Source organism: Hemitrygon akajei, chromosome 11 (assembly GCF_048418815.1).
Source record: "Hemitrygon akajei chromosome 11, sHemAka1.3, whole genome shotgun sequence".
NCBI classification, from domain to species: Eukaryota; Metazoa; Chordata; class Chondrichthyes; order Myliobatiformes; family Dasyatidae; genus Hemitrygon; species Hemitrygon akajei.
Genome location: NC_133134.1, coordinates 80548470 through 80570761, shown reverse-complemented (window position 1 = coordinate 80570761; position 22292 = coordinate 80548470). Strand labels below are relative to the sequence as shown.

The 22292-nt window shown below is 44.1% G+C and overlaps 1 protein-coding gene across 4 annotated transcripts in view; it reads left to right on the top strand.

Moving 5' to 3' along the window:
* Positions 1 to 21590, top strand: part of ash1l (ash1 (absent, small, or homeotic)-like (Drosophila)) — a 372059-nt gene extending 350469 nt beyond the window's left edge. For all 4 annotated transcript variants that reach the window (XM_073061208.1, XM_073061209.1, XM_073061207.1 and 1 more), the window contains 7 exons: positions 7061 to 7151; positions 10399 to 10537; positions 11144 to 11316; positions 14979 to 15145; positions 15684 to 15724; positions 17391 to 17653; positions 18294 to 21590. In XM_073061208.1, coding sequence (XP_072917309.1) covers positions 7061 to 7151; positions 10399 to 10537; positions 11144 to 11316; positions 14979 to 15145; positions 15684 to 15724; positions 17391 to 17653; positions 18294 to 18385 — 966 coding nt within the window. In that variant the 3' untranslated portion in view covers positions 18386 to 21590. The remainder of the gene's footprint in view (positions 1 to 7060; positions 7152 to 10398; positions 10538 to 11143; positions 11317 to 14978; positions 15146 to 15683; positions 15725 to 17390; positions 17654 to 18293) is intronic.
* Positions 21591 to 22292: the final 702 nt, after the last annotated feature.

Here is a 22292-nt window from a genome sequence, read left to right as displayed (position 1 = left end):
TATAGCCAAATCAAAGAGAAAAGGACTTAAGGGGCATCCCTGACGGGTGCCACGTTTGAGATTAAATACCTGGGATTTCTGAAAATTAGTTAAAACAGAAGCAGTAGGACACAGGTACAGCAATTTGATCCAGGAGATGAAACTTGGACCGAGGTAAAATTTTTCTAAGACTGCAAAAAGGTAATTCCACTCTATACGATCAAATGCTTTCTCTGCATCGAGGGAAATAACACATTCAGGAATCCCAGTTGGAGGTGAGTATAAGATATTGAATAAACGCTGAATGTTAAAAAAAGGGAGATGGTTTTTAATAAAACCTAATTGGTCATCAGAGATAATGGAGGGAATAACGGTTTCTAATCTATGAGCCAAAACTTTAGCTAAGATCTTTACATCAACATTGAGCAAAGAAATCGGCCTGTACGAGGAACACTCTGTTGGGTCTTTGCCCTTTTTTAATAGAAGAATAATAGATGCCTCATTGAAAGAGGGTGGCAATTTGCCGTAATTAAACGAGTCAGATAATACTGAAAGTAACTGAGGAGAAAGAAGTGAGGAGAATGATTTATAAAATTCTACAGGGAACCCATCAGTTCCAGGAGATTTCCCTGAGGACAGTGCAGAAATTGCAAAAGATATTTCTTCTGATGATATAAGTGCGTTAAGTTTGGCTTTAAAATCAGATGAAAGTGAAGGAATATTCAGATTCTTTAAAAATTGATCAACAGAGATATTGTCATTCAAAGATTCAGAGGAATAAAGCTGGGAATAAAAAATTTTAAATGCGTCATTAATTTCTAAATGATCCGATGTAAGGTCTCCGTTCTCCTTCCGGATCTTTGTAATATGTTGTTTGGCTTTGGAACGCCTCAGCTGATTGGCTAGAAATTTACCAGACTTATCCCCATGAATGTAAAAGCTACTCTTGCTTTCGAGAAGTTGGCGTTCGACAGGTTGAGTAGACAGAAGATTAAAATTAGTTTGGAGTTCAACGCGCTTCTTGTATAGTTCAGGGTTCTTAGTTTGAGCATATAGTTGATCCAATTCTTTAATCTGGTTAATGAGGTCTAATCGATCTGCACAGGATCTTCTGTTGAGATTTGCTGTGTAAGAGATTATTTGACCCCTCAGATATGCTTTCATGGCATCCCAGACCATCTGGGATGGCACTTCAGGTGATGTATTAGTGTTAAAATAAAAGGTTATCTGATCCTTAACAAATTTTTTTAAATCATCATCCGATAATAAAGTTGAATCAAACCGCCAGTGTTTATTCCTCTGAGGGAGACCAGGAAAGTTCAGAGAGAGAGTAATTGGGGCATGGTCAGAGATCAGTATACTCTGATAGTCACAAGAGTGGGCAAATGGAATAAGTTGGTTATCGAGTAAGAAATAGTCAGTTCTAGTGAAGGTATGGTGAACATGTGAGAAAAAAGAATAATCTCAGTAGGATGAAGGAAACGCCATATATCAGAGATACCAAAATTAGAGAGAAACGATTGGATAGCTAAGGCAGATTTAGTAGGTGATCTGGTAACAGAGGACGATCGATCCAGATTAGGATCTAACCAACAGTTGAAGTCACCGCCCAATATAAGAGAGTATGAGTTTAAGTCTGGTAGTGAGGGAAAAAAACGTTCAAAAAAGTTAACATCATCAAAGTTGGGGGCATACAGGTTTGCTAGTGCAACTTTAGTGTTATATAGTTTACAAGAAACAATAATAAAACGGCCATTTGTATCAGATATTTTATTATGGAGTTCAAAAGGAATATTTGAGTTAATAAGAATGGAGACTCCCCTAGCTTTAGCGGCAAAGGATGAATGAAAATGCTGACCCGCCCACTTTGACAGAAGCCGGGAGTTATCAAAACAACGAATATGAGTTTCTTGAAGGAAAGCAATGTCAGCTTTGAGTTGTTTAATATGTGAGAATACCTTCCTCCTTTTAACAGGGTGATTCAGTCCCTTTACATTCCAGCTCACGAATTTAAGTGCACTAGCCATTATCAATTACTAATGCATAAAAGGCAGCAGGCATATAATAAGTCAAGCAATACAATAGCAGTCTGGGAGCAGAAATGTAAACATAGATTCGTAAAATCAAAACATAAACATGTCCTGAGCAATAAAGAAAAACAATAAATACAGTGAGTGATGTTGGAACTGGAAAATCCACCCCATCCACACAACCCAAAACTAGACGGCTACCAAAAAAAGCAGCTAGCTCTACCAAAAAAATTAACCCAAATACAACTTCCAGATCCGTGTCATTAACAGCAGTTCCGTATAAATACTGTAGCAAATAGTAACTAGTTTGTGCACTAGAAAACATAACTACAAATTGGAACATCTTCTGCAGAAATATAAGACTTAATACAGAGAAAATCGGAAGAAAACCAAAACTAACCTACCCGCGAAAAATTATAGAAGAATAAAGTAAGAGAAAGGGGAAAAAAAGGGGAGGGAGGGGAAAATTATAAATTCAAGAAGAGTACTTATCAACCATTTACAGAAAGGAGAAAAAAAAATCAGAGACTTAAAAAAAAGTGAAGATAAATAAATAAATAAATAAATAAATAAATAAATAAATAAATAAATAAATAAATAGATAAATAAATAAAAATAAAAAGAAGGAAAAATAAATCAGCAATTGAACTGTGAACCAACAAACAGGGAGGCCTTCACTAAAGACTTCAAACCTCCAAAACAAGTTAGAGTCAGTTGTAGAATTCTATAGATAAAGTTATACAAGAATAAAATAGATAACACTAGTACTTTTTAAACGTCCATAGGGAAACATTAAGCACAGAATGTCTATTTAAAAAAGACACACCAAATCCAGGGAGAGATTGTCAACAGCCCTTAGAGTTTCAATGAATAATGTCTGAGTGATTCAAGTAAAGTCTGAGTCCAGAAAAAGTAATTTTACTACGAGAAGTACTTATCCACCATTTTAGGAGGTCCAATCGGGTTCCGAAGATGACTGAATAGCTGGAAGACTTGCCACAAATGCTTCAGCTTCCTTCACTGACTTAAGCCACTTATATTTTCCAGTATTAAGCTTGATTCGTAAATTGGCAGGAGTGCGAAGGGAGGGTTTAAAACCACGATCAAAAAGCACTTTCATTACACCTTTAAACTCAGCGCACATCTTTAAGGTCTGGGGTGCAAAATCTTCCACAAAGCGAATGATTGTATCCTGGAAAGTAAAAGTACCTCTGCGACGTGCCTCTATAATCAGACAGTGTTTTACCTGGTATTGATGAAAGCACAAAATTACCGGTCGCGGGTGGGAGCCCAGAATTCCGGGGGGAACGTAGACCCTGTGTGCCCTTTCGAGCTCAGGCGGGTTTGGAAGCAAATCTTTCCCGAATATCTCACAGAGAAACTCGGCGAAAAACTTCACGGTTGATCCCTGTTCGGTGACCTCTGGCAACCCAAGAATTCGGAGATTACAGCGTCTGCTGTGATTTTCGAGATCCATCATTTTGGAAAGGAGTTTGTTACATTTTTCCTCTAAGCTGGAACAGAGTCTCCAAGTATTGAGCACGACTTTCTAAATCTTCAGAAGTCGAATCGATGCGAGATAAGTGTTCGACATGTTCGTCCACTCTATCGTTGATCCGATCTAGTTTGGCTTCCAGCTGTTTGAAAGCGGTTCTAAATTCCTTTAAAATATCGTCTCGGAGCTGTTTGAGCGCAGCAAGAGTCTCAGCCGAGAGAGCCGGAGCTTCCTTTCTCCCGGATTTAGAACTCTTGCTAGACATTGTAAGGTAGATGTGTTCACAGGCAAGTAAAAGAAACCGAAAAAGTTCCTAACTAAGGTTTAAAAAATGGAGACATTTAGTGCAAAGATAGCGACAATAATGGAATAAGTCCCTGTGCCTGATTTTTTTTTTGATTTTTTTTGTAATTCCTGGTTCGATTCTGGAGAAGTTATATTTTGCCTCTGCCCAGTCTTTGGCAACATTTGGTATTTTTCCTCACTAAAGCAAAACCATTCAAGATGTAACCTGCTCTATGGGATAGCCAAATCAGAACTAGCAATGACAATTACAAACAAGTTCAAACTTAGTGATAATTATTTTTTCAATACATGCTTTCCTTATCTTATCAAGTAAGAGTATGAAGGACAAAGATAGGCAAATGATCAGTTGATCAGTCTTTTCATTGGGGTAGAAGAGTCTAAAACTAGAGGGTCAGGCAGCATCCGTGAGAAAAGAGTAGCCAACGTTTCAGGCTGAGACCCTTCATCAGGAATGGGGGGGGGGGGAAGAGAGGGCCGAAGCCCAGTAATAGAGATAAGGGAGGGGGATAGGCCCTATCTCTATTACTGGGCTTTGGCCCTCTCTTCCCCCCCCCCATTCCTGATGAAGGGTCTCGGCCCGAAACGTTGGCTACTCTTTTCTCACAGATGCAGCCTGACCTGCTGAGTTCTATCAGCGTTGTGTACGTATTCTTTGATCCACAGCATCTGCAGTTGTATTTTTGTGTTCTGAAACTAGAGGGTATGGGTTTAAAATTAAATTTATGACAACCTTCATTTCTCTCAGAATGAAAGATGAGGGTAATGAAACAAGCTACCAGAGAAAGTGAAGGGGAGCATGGGGGTAGAATTACAATATTTAAAATACAGTTGGACAGATATGTTGAGAGGAACCAAACCATAAGACACAGGCCATTTGGCAAAGGGGACTTGCTCAAGTAAACAGCTTGTTCAGCATGAATGTGTGGGGGGAGTGAAGGGCCTGTTCCTATGCTGTGTGACTACAGCTATCTTTATTTCTCAGAATGAAACAGAAGGCTTTTCAGCCTATTGTGTTCTTGCTAGCCCTCAAGGCACAATCCTATTAATACTGTTCCCTTATTCCTCTGCACCCCTGCACATATTCCCTCTCAGACATGCTCATCAATTCCCCTCAAATTCTTTTGCCAGTCACCCACACTAATATTGGATGACCCAGTGGTGCAGCCCATAGAGCCACCACCTCAATCTCCACCTCTGGCACCCTGTGTGTGTGTGTAGTTTCCAAGTCCACCCTGCAACCCCATGGGTTTCCCCAGAGTGCTTCTGTTTTTCCCCACATAGCTAAGTTGTGCAGGTCGCTGAGTTAATAGGCCACTGTAAGATTTTCACAGTGTGTGGCTGAGGAGTAGAATCTGGGGTTAGCTGGTGGGAATGTGGAGAAAATAAAATAAAATTGGGATTAATGTAGAATTGGTATAAACGGATGCTTTGTGGTCAATGGGCCAAAGAGTCCATAACTCTGTGCAACTCAGTAATGTGGGAGGAGCAGAGCAGCCAGGGGGACCCAGAAGGTGCAGATTCTATACAGATGCCAGCTTCTGCAGTCAGGGTCCAACCTAGCTCCCGGGAGCTATGGGGCCATGACACTTGCTCCTGTGTCCACTGCGGCATATTAACAAGCAACTTGTCTCTCACACACCACACACACCCACACAGTTTTAACTTATGGATAAAACAGAGAGGGATGTAGAGTATACAGGATTGTCTGTGATAGGATTGTAGCTACAAGAGGTTGGATGACACCAGTGCTGATGGAGAGAGGGAAGTGAGTTGCAGGTGGTAGACTGGAGGAGATGGTTAAAAACAGGATGAAAGGGAAGCAAAAGAGATTTAGTCAAGATAAGTTCATTATCAACTTACCTTAGACTACAGAAACTTCTGTGATGTTCTCAAATCAGACCAAATTGAATTTGTGTGCACAAGTACAGTGGGTACGGGCAAAATAAACATTTTACTTTCAGCAGAATCAGAGGCATGTAGATTGGACAACACATTAAACATGAACTATGTAAGACAGTGAAGACTGTGAAAAACAAGATATTCATACCAAAAAAGAGACAAGTTCATGGTAGTGCAAGAGGTGTTCCATAGTTTTACATTACTGAGATAGGAGTTAAGGTTTTGCGGGTCAGTTCAAGATTGTAGGAAAGTGGATGCTCTTGAACCTGATGCTGTGGGACTTAAACCTTCTGTACCTCCTGCTTGACAGCAACCGTGACAAGAGGGCCTGGTGGGGAACTTTTGACAATAGATACCACCTGGAAAAGCAAAGTATTAAAGGTGTTGGGTAGCATTCATAGAAGCAAGGTTGACAAACTGAGCAGAATAAAATTTTATAAGCAATGGCCAACTCTCAGATGTTATCTCAGATAACTTTGGAGCAAGCAATTTTGGGCTGAATGGGGAGGGAACCAAAACCTGAAATCATATTAGTAAAGAAAGCATATGCCATGTTTGCCTTTATTAGTCAAGGCACTGAGTTCAGGACTCAGGAAGATACTTTGCAGGTTTCCCACCTCTGGTTAGCCCGCGCCTGGAGTACTGTGCAGTTCTGGAGAGGGTGCAGAAGTACTTCAACAATGCTGCCAGGATTAGACAGCTGTGGAGGCCAAGTCATTGGGTATATTTAAAGTGGAGGTTGATGGGTTCTTTATTAGTAAAGGTGTCAAAGGTTACAGGGAGAAGGCAGCAGAATGGAGTTGAGAGGGAAAATAAATCAGCCATGTTGGAATTGCAGAGCAGACTCAATGGGACCACTGGCCTAACTCTGCTCCTATGTCTTATGACATGTGCTACAAGGAGAAGCTGGACAAGCTAGAGTTGTTCTCTCTGGAGCGGGGAAGTCCCGTTAGAAGTTTACAAGGTTATGAAAGCCATAGGTTGGGGTAGACAATTACTATCTCTGTAACCCCTGCCGGGTGGAAATATCTAATACTAGGTGGTGTGCATTTAAAGTGAGAGGGGGAAAGTTCAAAGGAGATGTTCAGGGAAGAATTTTTTTACACAGAGAGTGGTAGTTGCTTGGAATGTGCTGCTGGGGTGGATGGTGGTGGACATATTAAAGAGGCTCTTAGATTTGCATGTGAATATGCAGAGCATGGAGTGATATGGAGATCGTGTAGGCAGAAGGGAATAGTTTAGTTAGCATTTTCATTATTAGTTTAATTAGTTGGGCTCAATGTGGTGGGCCAAAGACCCTATTTCTGTACTGTTTGTAACTTGGCATTTGCTGTTGTTTTGTTCATTTCAGGAAGTTCCCATGATCCCTCAGCCCCACTACGCCCAGCCTGGCTGTGTGTACTACATCTGCCTGCTGCGAGATGACCTCCTGCTTCGACATGGTAGGTAAACTGGGTGCATCCTCCACTTGCCAATCAATGGACCTGGTGCAAGCCGTTAAAGAACTGTCCCCCGGGGTGGGAATAGGATGGCACTGGCATTGGTTTATTAATGAGATAGCAGTGAAAAGCTTGTCTTGCATACCGTTCATGTAGATCAGATCATTACTGTAGAGCAAGGTAAAGAATGTAGAATAGGGAATGCAGTGCGGGTGAGCAGTAAAGTGAGACCATGTCAGGGTAGATTGGAGGCCTTATGGATTCCTCCCGACTCATGGCTGATTGCAGTCAAGTGAGATAGAGAGCTGTGATTCGCGGTGCTCTGTCACCCTCACTACCATTGATGGGTCATGCCAGCGAGAACCTCTCCTTCTCGAGACAACAGCTGTTTCAGCATACGATGCTGGCACAGCTACACAGTAGTGATTGTAGAGTTGAGCTGGGCAAACTCCAGCAAAAACTATCTCTTCGTAGGGACACACAAGAAAATGGGAAGAGGAGCAGCTTGCCAGACCTGCATTCCATATGATTATGGCCAATCCAGGCTGGCCTCAACTGCGCCAGTCCCCATAAAGCCCAAAATTCATTGATGTACTGCCGCCTTAAATACTTCCAGTGGTCTGGTTCTAACCGTCCTCTGGGGCAGAGAATTCCAGAGGTACACCACCCTCATAGAAAAGAAATCTCTATGCACCTATATGATATGGTAGTATATGGTAACATGTAAGTATTTTGACAATATACAAAATATGTTGTATGTCACCATTTATTACCTTGAGATTCATTTTCTTGTAGACATTTACATGAAAAAGGAAATACAATAGAATTTTATGACAAACTATAGCTAAACTGATAGATAATGAATGTACAAAAGAAAACAAACCGCAAATAAAAATAATACTGAGAACATGAGTTGTAAAGAGTCCTTGAACATGGGACTATAGGTTGTAGAATCATTTCAGTGTAGTGGTGAATTAAGTTATCCATACTGCTTCAGGAGCCTAATGATTGTAGGGTAATAACTGTTCCTGAACTCGGTGGTGTTGGACCTAAGGCTTTTGTACCTCCTCTGCGATGGTAGTAGTGAGAAGAGGGTATGGCCTGGACAGTGAGGTTTTTTGATAATGGATGCTGACTTCTTGTGGTAGCACTCCTTGTAAATGTGCTCAATGATAGGGAAGGCTTTGCCTGTGATGGACTGGGCCGTATCTAATCAAGCCATTCTGATGAAGGGTCTCAGCCCGAAATGTTGACTGTTTACTCTTTTCCACAGATGCTGCTGAGTTCCTCCATCATTTTGTGTGTGTTGCTTGGATTCCCAACATCTGCAGATTTTCTCTTGTTTCCAATACTTTCTGTAGCCTTATCCATTCCTGGCAGTTGGTGTTTCCATACTAGGCCATGACGATACTCTGCACTGCGTATCTGTAGAAGTATGTCAAAAGTTTTTAAAGACATGCTAAATCCACACAAACTTTTTTTTTAAAAAAAGTAGAGATGCTGTTTTGCCTTTGTTTAAATGTCGCTTGTGCTAGTCCCAGGACAGATCCTGTTATATGTTAATGCAACCAGTAACACCAAGGAAGAAGTGACTAGCCCATAATCTTGTAACCTTGTTTCCTCATCCATGACTCTCCCACCAGTAAAAACATCTCATTATCTGCTCTGTCAGGCCCCCTTCAGGATCTTGTGTGTCTCAATAAGGTCACCCATACTTTTTCTAAACTCTGAAAACTACAGACTATTTAGCCTCACTTGATAGCCATGTCTTCCTGTGAATTAGTTTGGTGAATCTCTTCTAGATTACCTCCAGTACTACAACTCTGAATTCTCTGCTGCAGCAACTCCCGTGGTTCAGCGTGTTCTGAATCTTCACTGCAGATCAGTACTAATTAACTACCGTTGCTACTTCAGTGATCTCAGCCAACAGTGTTTCCAACTTAATGAAACTTTTGTTTACGGACCTTCTGCAACTCTCTCACCATACTTAACAAGACATTTCTCCTGTTCAGAGGAAGATGATCGGGGGTAATTTCCATGGTCTGACATTGTCTGTGGCCAAGCAACAATCGCCTCCTGGGGTGTCAGTAGAAAGTTACAATCTGTATTTCCTTGGTTAGTTGAGGGATCACAACACTTGATACAATTGTAATTTTTAAACTCCAAATTCTTCACAATAAAAGTTATAGTCCACCTTAACGAGAGGAATGTGGAGCAAGCCCAAGTGTAGTAGCAGGGAATTCAGTGGACAGCTTCCTCTGAAAGGGACAAGAATTCTGAATTGGTTTATTATTGCCTCTCGTAGTGGAGTACAGTGAAAAGCTTGTTGTGGATATTATTTATACAGATCAATTCATTACCCTGTGCATTGAGATTGTACAACACTATTCAAAATAAAGTGTAAACTACCGAAAAAGTGCAGTGCTGGTAAACAATAAAGTGCAAAATCATAACGAGATAGATTGTAAGGCCAAGAGTCTATCTTACTGTACAGGAAGTTCATTCAAGAGTCTGATAACAGTGGGATAGAAGCTGTCCCTGATCTTGATGGTACATGCTTTCAGGTCTTTGTATCTTCTGCCAATTGGTAGAAGGTAATCAATCCACACCAGGGCGCAGCATGGACTCTTCAACAGGCATGAAAGGTTTTAAGCCAATGAATGTGCACATCAGACACATGTCTGACCAGAGAAAGTGGGATTACATGCACTAATTAACTTTGTGGTCAAAATGTGATACGTCTCACAGCACAAGGAAACATTTAACCCTGCCATGAGATCCCACATGATCAGGTTGTTAAATCCTGTGGGTTGGGGGTGTTTAAGCCACTGCCTCTCCATCAGACTTTTATTGTCTCTTCTTCTCCCCCACCCCCCACTGCTGTGATAGACATCGAAGTTCAGAAACTTCAATGTTCAAAATAAATTTGGTATCAAAGTGCATATATGTCACCATATACAACCCTGAGATTCATTTTCTTGCGGGCATTCACAGTAGCTACAATAAAAACACAATAGAATCAATGAAAATGCACACAACAAATACGGACAATTAGTCAATGTGCAAATACAAAATGAGAAATAAATAATAAACAATAAATATGATGAATAACATGGTGTCCAGATTGTGGGATCAGTTCAGTGTTTTCCCCTCTGAATCAGGAGGCTGTGGGACTTGAGGCTCCTGTACCTCTTTCTCAATGTCAGCAGCAAGCAGAGTTGATGTGTTGTGTGTTTGTGTTCTACTACAGGTGACTGTGTTTACCTGATGAGAGATAATCGGCGAGGTCCAGAGGGGCAGCCCGTGCGACAGTCTTATCGGCTCCTATCCCACATCAACCGGGACAAACTCGATATCTTCCGTATCGAGAAGCTTTGGAAAAACGATAAGTAAGGCAGCAAGTGCTTCAGTACAAAATTCTGGAAATAGCTCAGAAATTCATGGCTGCCTTTACCTATAATGTATCCCAGTGTAAAAACTAACAGAAGTCCCTATCAACCAGGACTAACCCCAAAGCATTACACAGCAGCACATCTGTTGCCCCAACCAGTAATGTACTTCAGTGTTACACAGTGAGAGAGCCATCTCCACCGACACTGTACCCCAGTGTTATATAGTGACAGACTCATCCCTATCAGTACTGTACTCTAGTGTTACACAGTAACAGACCCATCCCCACCGGTACTGTATCCCAGTGTTATACAGTGACGACACATCCCCAGCAGTACTGTACCCCAGTGTAATACAGTGACAGACCCATCGCCACTGGTACTATACCACAGTGGTATAGAGCAGCAGACCCATCCCCACCAATACTGTATCCCGGGGTTATACAGTGACAGACTCATCCCCATCAGTACTGTACATCTGTATTACATAAGCTCTGCTAACATGAGAGGACAATACTTGGAACCTCCATGATTGAAGGTATTGTAAAGTGTAGTGCTCCAGACTGTAGACTTTACTGAATGCTGAATACCTGCTTGATTCCACAGGGGGGAGCGATTTGCCTTTGGCCACCACTACTTCCGGCCCCACGAGACACATCACTCCCCATCAAGACGGTTTTACCATAACGAGTTATTCAGGGTGCCCCTCTATGAGATCATCCCTTTGGAGGCTGTGGTAGGAACCTGCTGCGTGTTAGACCTCTACACATTCTGTAAAGGTGAGTTCCTTGTGTCTCATAGTTTCTGATGTTTATGACATTCTTGACCGTGTTCTTTCAGTGGAAAGCAGCTGAAGCTGACAGCCACCACGCATATCCTTCAGTAAACCACTGACTTTTTTTAAAAGAGTTACAGGCCCTTCTGGCCCAATGAGCCCCTGACATCTAATTACACCTGTATGACCTACTAACCCATGTCTTTGGAATGTGAGAAGAAACGCATGTGGTCACAAGGAGAATGTACAAACTCCTTACAGACAGCAGCGGGAATTGAACCTAGCGCTGTAATACTGTTACGCTAACCACTACACTACCATACCCACTCAAACTCTTTGCAGCATTGCTGTTACGCAGAATCTGATTGTTCTGGCTGTTGTAGAGTAATAAAACATGGAAATGGGCTCTACAGCTCATCTTGTCTGTGACCAAGGTGCCCACCAAAACTAGTCCCATTTGCCTGTAATCCTTCAAAACCTTTTCTATTCAGATACCTATCCAACTAGCTTTTAAATGTTGTTATACACACACTATCCTCTGCATAAAGAATGCGACTCACTGCTCCCTATTAAACACTCACAAACCTATGCCCTCTAGATCTCTTCTAAATTGCTCCCCTCTCATTTTAAACCAGTGTTCTTCTGGCAGTAGACCCCCATACCCTGAGATAAAGACCCTATTATGCCTCTCAAAATTTCATAAATCTCCAGAAGTTCACTCCTGAGCCTCTTACCCTCCAGTGTAAACAAACCCAGCCTGTCCAAATTTCTGTCATTACTACAGCCCTCTGTTTACGGGCCCTTTGGCCCCAAACGTTATGCCAAACTTCTAACCTTCTCTAAAGATCAATGTAACCCTTTGCTTGCACAGAGCCCTCCATCTTTCTTTCATCCATGTATCTATCTAAAATGTCCCTAATGTATCTGCCTCTACCAGTACTCCTGGCAATGTATTCCACACACCCACCACTCTCTGTATAAAAAAAACTTGCCTCTGGTATCCTCACTATATTTTCCTCCAAACAGCTTAAAATTATGCCCTCAATTAAGCCTATGCCCTCTTGTTTTTGAACTCCTTTTCCTTGGGAAAAGTAACACCTTATTGATGCCTTTCATGATGTTATACACCTCTCCACTGACACCACAGCCTCCTATGCTACAAGAAATAAAATGCCAACCTGCCCAACCTCTTCATTTATCTCTAATGTCCATCATACTGTACTCATCATATCATACTTCTCAACCTCAAACATAAGGACAGCCTTAACCATGAGAAGAATTCTGGTCTATCCCCAAAGAGGTGTGGCACCAAGTCCTTTCTGTAGCTGGATCTTTCTCTTCATGTTCTGGAGATCATTCGATCTGCCGAGTCTATGCCAGCTCTTAGTGCAATTCCATCGATTGAAACTGGTGAGTTCGTTCTCCTTGTAACCTATTCCCTCTTATAATCCCTTTAACTCCCCCAACCCCCAGTTCTCTCATCACCTACTTACATTGGGAGCAGTTTACAGCAAGCAATTAACCTCTATTTGTGATATTAATCTTGTGTACGAAGAGCCAAAAGCATTGTTGAGAATCCCTACCACCCATCCCTCAATCTTTGACCCACTATCGTCAGGATAGCATCAGGACTAGAACTGCCAGACTGGGTAACAGCTTCTTTCCTCAGGCTGTGAGACTAAAGAATACCCTGCCACCACCGAGCTCTCGTCACCAGGAGAGCTGTTTATTGTTTACCTGTGATGCACACTTCACGTGCACGTTGAATTATATTTTATTAATTTATTTGTGGTTATATTTTGTTTTATGTGCAGTGTGTGCACTGAGGAATGTTGTTTCATTTGTTTGTATACAGTATGATTACAATAAACTTGAAAATGAATTTGACCTCATTAATGAGCATAAACTAATGGACTGTTCTCCAAAGATTCAAAGTACATTTTTTATCAAAGTGTATATGTAGTATACAACTCTGAAATTCATCTTCCCTACAGAAATGGGGGAAAAATCAAAAATTAGAGGTGCAAAGGGACTTGGGAGTCTTTGTGCAGGAATCCCAAAAGGTTAACTTGCAAGTCGAGTTGGTGGTGAGGAAGCCAAATGCAATTAGCATTCATTTTGAGAAAACTAGAATATAACAACAAGGATGAAATGCTGAGGTTTTATAAGGCATTGGTCAGGCCACATTTGGAGTATTGTGAGCAGTTTTGGGCCTCTTATCTAAGAAAAGATGTACAGGTATTGGTGAGGATCCAGGGAAGGTTCACAAGTCTGATCCCAGCAATGAAGGGGTTAACATAAAAGAAGTGTTTGATGACTCTGGGCCTGCATTCACTGGAGTTTGACAGAATGAGGGTGAATCTCATTGAAATCTATAGAATATTGAAAGGTCTAGGTACGCTGGTTGTGGAGAGGATGTTTCCTGTAGTAGTGGACTCTAGGATAGAGAGGTCACAGCCTCGGAATTGAGGGACGTCTGTTTAGAACAAAGATGAGGGAAAATGTCTTTAGCCAGTGGGTGGTGAATCTGTGGAATTCATTGCCACAGACGGCTGTACGGACCAAGTCATTGGGTATATTTAAAGTGGAGGTTGATAGGTGGTTGATTAATCAGGGTGTTAGAGGTTAGAGAGAAGACCAAAGAAAGCAGTTGAGAGAGATAATGAATCAGCCATGATGGAAATGGCAGAGCAGACTCGATGGGCCAGATGGCCTATTTTTGATACTATGTCTTATGGTCATTAGGACAGAGACATGAGATTGCAGATACAGTCGGCCCTCCTTATCCGCGGGTTCCGCATGCGTGGATTCAACCAACCGCAGGTCAGGAAAACCTGGAAGTTCTCTCTCCAGCACTTGTTGTTTGAGCATGTACAGACTTTTTTTCTTTTCATTATTCCCTAAACAATACAGTATAACAACTATTTACATAGCATTTACATTGTATTAGGTTTTATAAGTAATCTAGAGATGATTTGAAGTAAACGGGAGGATGTGCATAGGTTACCGCAGATCAGGAATTAAAAAAATGGAAGTTCTCTAAGTCGGAACAGATATATCTGGTATTATTTAGCGTTAGTTAGTCAAACATTTATCTTAGTATATAGTAAATATTTTACTTTTCTATGTATATAAAACACTTAAGAAATGTATGTATTTCAGTATTTAAACCACTGCATTGCTTAGTAATAATTGTAGCTTTCATCGGGGCAGGGCCTTCACATGCTCCAATATTCTCATTTATTCATTAAAATTGTTCCGATTGTAGCCTAATGCTTTTCCAATGACCGATGGCGTTTCACCTCTTTCCGATCGCTTTATTATTTCCACTTTATTTTCAATCGTGATCATTTTCTGGAACAGAAACACTGTGGGCGGCGGGTCCAGAACTCCACCAGGTCCTAAAGTCCACTGCTTGAGCATCCGTGTTTTTTTTGTATCCACGGGGGGGTCCCGGAACCAATCCCCTGCAGATAAGGAGGGCTGATTGTACCTGAAAATCTAAAGCTAGGTTTTAATCTTGGTGTGTCTAACCAATGAGCACATTGCTGGAGTATGGGAGGAAGCCAGAGCACCACATGGAGATGGGGAGATCACCAGCACAGGACAGGGCCCCTGATCTAGCCCCTGCAGCAGCCTTTCACCTTACTTCTCTCCACCCTGCAGGGAGGCCAAAGGGGGTGAAGGACCAGGACGTTTACATCTGCGATTACCGTCTGGACAAGTCCGCACACCTCTTCTACAAGATCCACCGTAACCGCTACCCTGTCTGTACAAAGTCGTACGCATTTGATCATTTCCCCAAGAAACTGACGCCCAAGAGGGATTTTTCTGTGAGTAATGGGGGTGGGGGTGGGCTTAGGTATGGACATGCTTAGAGAACGCTTTTTGTCTGTCACCTCTTGGTGCAGGCAAGATGAGGAATCAAAAGCAGGTTTGCTATCACTAACCTATGTCATGAAATGTGTTGTTTTGTGGTAGCAGTATGGTGCAAGAGATAAAAGATTACTCTTAAGCAAAGGCAGATGAAAGGTGACTTGATAAAGGTATACAAGACATTAAGAGGCATAGAGTGGATAGCCGTCAACTTTTTCCTGAAGTGGAAGTGGCTAATACAAAGGAAGCAGAGTGGGTGTCAGCTGGGATTGAGATACAACAAGCCCTAGAGGGTTTGATTATGGGGGCTGGGTGAGTTTGGACTATAGTGGGGGGACGGTGGTATAGGTGGGAGTGGGGTAGTTGGAGATGAGGATTGATGTTGTGACACTGGGGATGTGGTGGAGTGGGTCCAGTTACAGTAGACTGTACCTTCATGCATTCCTCAATTTTAAAGCCATCTGCTTCTGTCCCCTTTCTCTCCCCCACTATTAGCCTCACTACGTACCGGAGAATTACAAGAGAAACGGAGGACGGTAAGTGGTGTTCACTGTCAGTCTGCTGAGTAACTCTGCTTGTTCCTCCATAGCGCCATCGCCTCTGGCACTTAAAACCCACAAACTTAACTGCAGGCAGCTCAACGACTGGTGAGTGCGGTGCTGGCATCAGCCTCCTCTTCAGTACCTCACTCAGCTGCCCCAGCTACCGTGGGGGGTGCCCACTGGACCTGGATCCCCGGAGTGGCCATTGCTTCTCCTTTTACTGTAAATCCACCCCATTGTGTGATGCCTTCCACAGCCCCTCAAACCACCCACTCTCCAGTGAGTGCTGCTGTTCCTATTGCTCTTGTTGTAGGACCTATTGGGTGAGGCAGAGGTACTGTCATTATTTTTTAATCTCTCTGTTGACTGCACCCTTTGAAATTGGGGAGAAGTTGTTCTGAGATCTGATGCCTGCGATACTTGGGAGCGGGGTAGGAAATGTTTAGAAGGATACAGACCAAATACCTACAAAAGGGACTAGCTCAGGTGGGCAGCATACAAGAGTTGGTCTGAAGGGCCTGTTTCCATTCTTTTTAACCATATGACATTCTGTGAGTCTCCTGTGGACTTCTATCTACATCACGTCATTGGTGATGCAAGGTATAATTTTTTTTTAAATAGGCAGGCAGAGGGGTGAAGAAATGTTAAGAGTTTAACTTTTCACAAACACGAGATTCTGCTCTGGAAATCCAGAGTAACACACTATATTCTGGAGGAACTCAGCAGGTCAGGCAGCATCTATGGAGAGGAATAAACAGTCAACATTTGGAGCCCAGATGAAAGGTCATCAGGCCCTGATGAAGGGTCTCAGCCTGAAAGGGTCGACTATTTCCATAGATGCTGCCTGATCTAAGTTCCTCCAGCATTTTGTGTGTCGTTTGTGAAATTAGCTTTATTTGTCACGTGTGCATCGAAGCATGCAATGAAATGCATCATTTGCATCACTGACCAACATGATCCAAGGATGTGCTGGGGCCAGCCCAGAAGTGTATAGAGCTAAATAGTCCCTCAGTGCCTGAAGTTATGAAGGAGGGGAAGATCTGTAACACAGTGGTTATCACTGTAGCTTTTAATACCCACTGCTGCCTGTAAGGAATTTGTACGTTATTCCTGTGACTGAGTGGATATCCTCCAGTGCTCCAGTCTCCTCTCTCATTCCAAAGATGCATGGATTAGGGTTAGTGAGCTGTGGGCATGCTATATTGTCGCTGAAAGCACGGCGACTCTTGTGTGCTACCCCCAGAACATCTTGGGACTGTGTTGGTCATTGACGCAAATGGTGCATTTTATGGTATGTTTCGTGTTTCAATTTACATGTGACTAATTTCTTAACCCTCTTTACCCTGTCTCTCTCCCCCCCCCCCCCACACACACACAACATTCCGGAGCCAACCTAGCATGTCGACCGTTTTCTTCCACTATGTTCAGGCAGCTCTTCACCTGGTCAACAGTATAAGAACGAGCTGGTAAAGGCTCATCTGAGATCAGATGCTATTAAAAACATAATACTGAAAGTTAAATCTGTGCACTTGTGCTCAGAGTCTCACAGTCACCCAGTGGAGGGAAGTTGAGTGGCCGCCGATTCCACGTGACATGTATCATATTGTTGACCAGAGGACCCCAAGACTGGCCCACTAAGACAAAGTGTTTCTTTCCACAGATCTTCCTGGAAGTCAGACCGGACAAAAGTGCACTGCAAGGAGGTGGCCCCGGAGGAGGACCTCCCACCCCCCATCATCGAGGACATGTCAACCGCTCAGGAGCAGCCGGCTGCCGAGATGCCCCACCTGGAGGAGCAAGAGAGTGAGGGCAGCAACAGCACCTCCAAAGCGGATTGCAGCCCCGAGGAGAAGCAGAGGGAGCAGAGGGAGAAGCTGAACAAAATCCTGCTGAACCTCCTGGCCAAGATTCCAGGGAAGAATGGTGAGGCCCAGATTTGGATGAGGGAGGGAAGAGTGGGGAGCCTGTGGAATTGACTGGGTCTCTGATACTGTTACCAGATGGATGAATGGTGAGGCTTAGACACAGATGAGAAACTTTCCATTGATGGGGGAAAGGACAAGGGAGTGGAAGTGATAGAAATTTTCAGAAGGACTAGTGGGGGAGGGGGGAGATCCTCATTAAACCTCCCAGACACTGAAAGATCTGGGTGGAGCAAATGTGGAGAGGATGTTTCCGTAAGTAGGAGAGACTAGGATCCTTCAGAATAAGGGGACATCCCTTTAGAAGTAATATGAGGAGGAATTTCTTCAGGTGGATGGTGGCAAACCAGTGAGATTCGTTGCCATCAAGGGTTGTGAAGGCCAAGTCACCGAGTATATTTAAGACAGAGATTGACAGGTTCTTGATTGCAAGGAGTTATGGGGTTGCAAACCAATCAGCCACAATCAGGTGGCAGAACAAACTTAATGGGATAAATGGCCTGATTCTACTCCCATGTGTCATGATGGGACAACTCTTTCAAAGGGGCAGTATGGACAGGTGGGGCATTACTAACAAGAGGGACTTGACTAGCATTAAGCGGTCCTGTGTTTGTGCCTCCCTCTACACCCCCACCCCCCAGCCATCGACGTGACATACCTGCTGGAAGAGGGCTCAGGGAGGCGTCTACGTAGACGAACGCTGTTGTTGGCTGAGAGCAGCCTCAGGAAGTGAATCCTCCAGGCAGGCAAGAAGAGCCTCTCTCTCCTCCAATGGGGATCCTGGCATCCGCCCTGGTCTGACTGCGTCCTGAGCAGCGAGGGAGTTGAGGAATGGGAGAACATCCTTCATGCACCACGCCACCCCCCCCCCCCCCACCTTTTCCCACCCTCCCCACTTTTCCCCCACCCTTTCCTTCCCTGTTTCCCAGACTCTCCCACTCCAGCCATTAGAAATGGGACTCTGGAGAATGAATTATTGAAGTGACATTGGAAAAAAAAACAAACAGCACTTGGATACAGTGAGGTGTTGAAGACCTGCAGTGCTCTTATAGTGTGTACAGTAGCCCTCGTATTAACTTCTGTGGGGGTTTGGGGGGGTGGTGGTTGGTTCGCTCTCTGGGTCTTCCGACTCCAAGGCAGCCAAATAAAAAGACTTTTTTTGTGTGGGATGGGAGGGAGGGGTGGGGAATCTATCAGAGTCACCGCACACAAGGTGGAGGGTTAGGGTGAGGGGACTGTGGGGGTGGAGGTGACGTCTGAATTAAACGTCGACACACGAGGAGCGTCAGCGATCACTTTCAACACATAGGAGTGGAACTGGGGCTCCAATTTCTGTTTCTGTTCCTTAATCGTACGTCTGAATTCACCTGTGTGATTGTCATACGGTTTGTCCAGAGTGTGTATATATGTATATGGACTAAAAGGAGACAGCTGACAAAAGAGGCGGTGATGGTGGATGGGGTAGGGGAGAAGCTGGGGATGGGATGGGCAAATGGAGTTTACAATCCAAGTCCATGTTTTGCACTCAAAAAGAGTAACAGCAGCCAGTGTTCTGATTGACTACGGTACGTGCAAGGGGAGAATTTCTCACGCACATCCTCCCTTCCGACCCAGCAGCAATAAACGGAGCAATTTACATAAACGGCAAGGGAGTACAACCAGAGCAGTGGGAGAGGAAACTTCAAAAGGAACGCATTGATAGCACTTAAAGAGTCTCCGTGAGAGGAGGATGAGGGTCGCAGGGAGGAGTAGAGCTCTGTGTGTGTGTGTGTGTGTGTGTGTGTGTGTGTGTGTGTGTTCTCCCCACCCCTCCCCTTCCCAACGACTTCACCGAGGACGGGGGACAATTCAGAGAGGAGGCTGCTGTAGCCCTGAACTGCACAGAGCAGCTTCCTATGCAGAGAGGGCCCTCAGCAATGTCAACCATATAAGCTGGAGAGAATCCACAGCCTGCCAGAGAAAGTCCAGGTTACTTGGTGACCACCTTCCCGAGGGCAGTCCGTCAGAGCTCGCAGTAAGTTGTGCTATCAGTACTGTAGTGAAAGGGAGCAAGAGATGAAACACCAAAGAATTAATCATAAATCAAAGTACAATGAAATGTCTTGCTCCTGTGTTAAGTTGATAAGTCACCTCAAGGGTTGGTCCCAGTCAGATCTCCAGCCATGAGGAACAAGTACTACTGTGGGTTTAGTTTAAAGCTGTTTTGTTTTGCAAGGTTGCGTTTAAAAAGGGCTTGAAACACTCAGCCCCTGCTGTGGCACCCTCATTCCTAAGCACTAACCTGAAATCTTCATCTGATTGTCCCAGGAATGTTGGCCTCAATTTCTGTCCCCTTGCTACTGGGATCTTCCCTTCACGGCTCTTAAATGGTGTTGCTGAACGGGCAGTTGTAAATGCTGGATGTGTTTTGGTATTCCCTCCACACCCCTCCAAATCAAAAACAGGGTCAATGATAGGCATGACTTGGGTCATAGGACATCCCTCCTTCTTGACCCTCTGTTACTTAGTCTTGATGTCTTTAAGCTGAAGGTCACACAGGCTGCTAATCATTCAGCCTGTCCCGTCAGTGCTAGCTAACTCTTTCATAGTGGTGCAGTTTGCCCCACATGCTCACACTCCTTCCCCTATCAAGTATCTGTCCTCCATTTTGCTCCCTTGAGCACAGATTCTCACCATGACGGCCATCCATTCCTGCTCCGAGTCAAAGGGTAACGATAACTCATTGACCAGACGGAAACTCGGAACCATTACTTCAGACTGATCTTCACCTTTGCCGTTTTCTCAAAATCCACTCACCCCTAAACTAAAACCTGATAATGCCAAGTGGGTCAGGCAGCATCTGTGCAGATCTTTTCCGGTTCATGGCCTCCATCAGAATTCAAGGAGCATCAAGTTTCCATTTGCAGAAAGTGGCGGAGAGAACAGAGAAGGAAAAGACTACGATTAGTTGTTGAGCAGGGAGGCCACGTAGGCTCAATGACAAGTGTTGGAGCTGACAGAAGAGAGAAGATGGTACAGAACACTGGAAATGGGAGGTTATATGTAGGATTCCCAGTTCTGTCTGGATCTCTTCTGGGAGATTTAATCATGTGGTGGCTTGTATCAGGTGTCATTGTGCCTGGGCAATATGTCATATTATGAAATTACATTAATAACTGCATTGTAACTAACACCTGGGCCTCGAGTCAATCAGTGACTATCTCGCTCCTCCCCCTACCTCCATCTATCCCCTTCGCCCTCTCTTTCCCCTCCCTCCACCCCTCCTCACCCTCACACCGACTCTCCCTCCCTCCCCCTTTACTTTTCCTCCTGTCCCTCACCCACCCTTCTTGCTCACCTTCCCTTCTCGCTCGCCCTCACCCCCTTACTTGCCCCCCATCCCTATGTCCCTCTCTCTCCCTCAACCACACTCTCTCTTCCTCCCCCCCCCAAACAGAGGATATACTCGCGATATCTGGCTGATCAATGCCATTGCTGAATATGCTGTGGAGTCTATGTATCTAGTCTAGTTTTAGTGGCTCTGATTCCGTCCTTTCCAGTGAAGTAGTGATTTACTGTAGTAACCAACACAAGGAGACACCAGAGCCCACAGATGCTGGGAGGAGCTCAGTAGGTCAGGCAGCATCTGTAGTGGGAGATGGAGATATATGTTGAGAGCACTCATCTGAACTAAAAGATTGGGGGGAGAGGGGCAATGTAAAAAGGTGAGAGGAAAGAGTGGGAGTGGACCCACACAACGCCACCCTCACCTCTCCCTGCTCTCTCAGTCCAGATGAAGGGTCTGGACCCGAAACACTGGCTGTTTCCCTCTACAGATGCTTCCTAACATGCTGAGTTCCTCCAGCCACAGTGTTCACTATTTGGTCTAAGTTGGGGAAACCAAAGGCTCATTGGGCGACTGTTTTGCTGGACAACTCCATTCACTCCACAGTAATTGGGCGACTGTTTTGCTGGACAACTCCATTCACTCCACAGTATGTCACCTTGAGCCTCCAGAATACTTCATCCCACTCCCCTTTTCCTCAGTATCATCTTGAGAAACAAGACCTCATCTTGTTTGCTCTTTCGGTCAATTTTGGTTTCCTTCAACATGTCATTCTCCCACTCTGTCATCATCATTCCATCTCTCCATTCTCTGCCCTGTCCCCAATTCTGTAGGAAACCAGCTGAGCTTTTACAGCACCCAGCAGATTCCCAGTTCCTGCTGGGTTCTGCGTCTGGCTCTCCAGCCACACCACTGCTTCTTGTGGTCTCACCACACAGGGTGTGTTTGGAACTCCTCTGCTGCCCTGATGCTTAACAGTCCAGATGCAGTGGGACCCAATCTGCCTCTTCATTTAACCCTATGACTGTTGCTTTCGGTCACGTACTTTTGTAGCATGCTGAGAAAGTCCCCGTGCACAGTTTGGACCCACCCAGTGAAACCCTGGATGCCCAAGTCACCAAGCCTAATGTTAGAGAAAAGAAGCCAGAGGGGGAGAGGGAGATGGTTGTACACCTTGTGATTACTGGCAGTGGGTCACAGTTTAGGCAGTGGCAGCTGAAAAGAAGCATCGTCATGTGTACGCAACTCAAAAGGGAGGTGTCCACTTGTGCACGGGGATGCCAGTTGCCTCCTCGGCCTGTGCCAGTTCCACGCA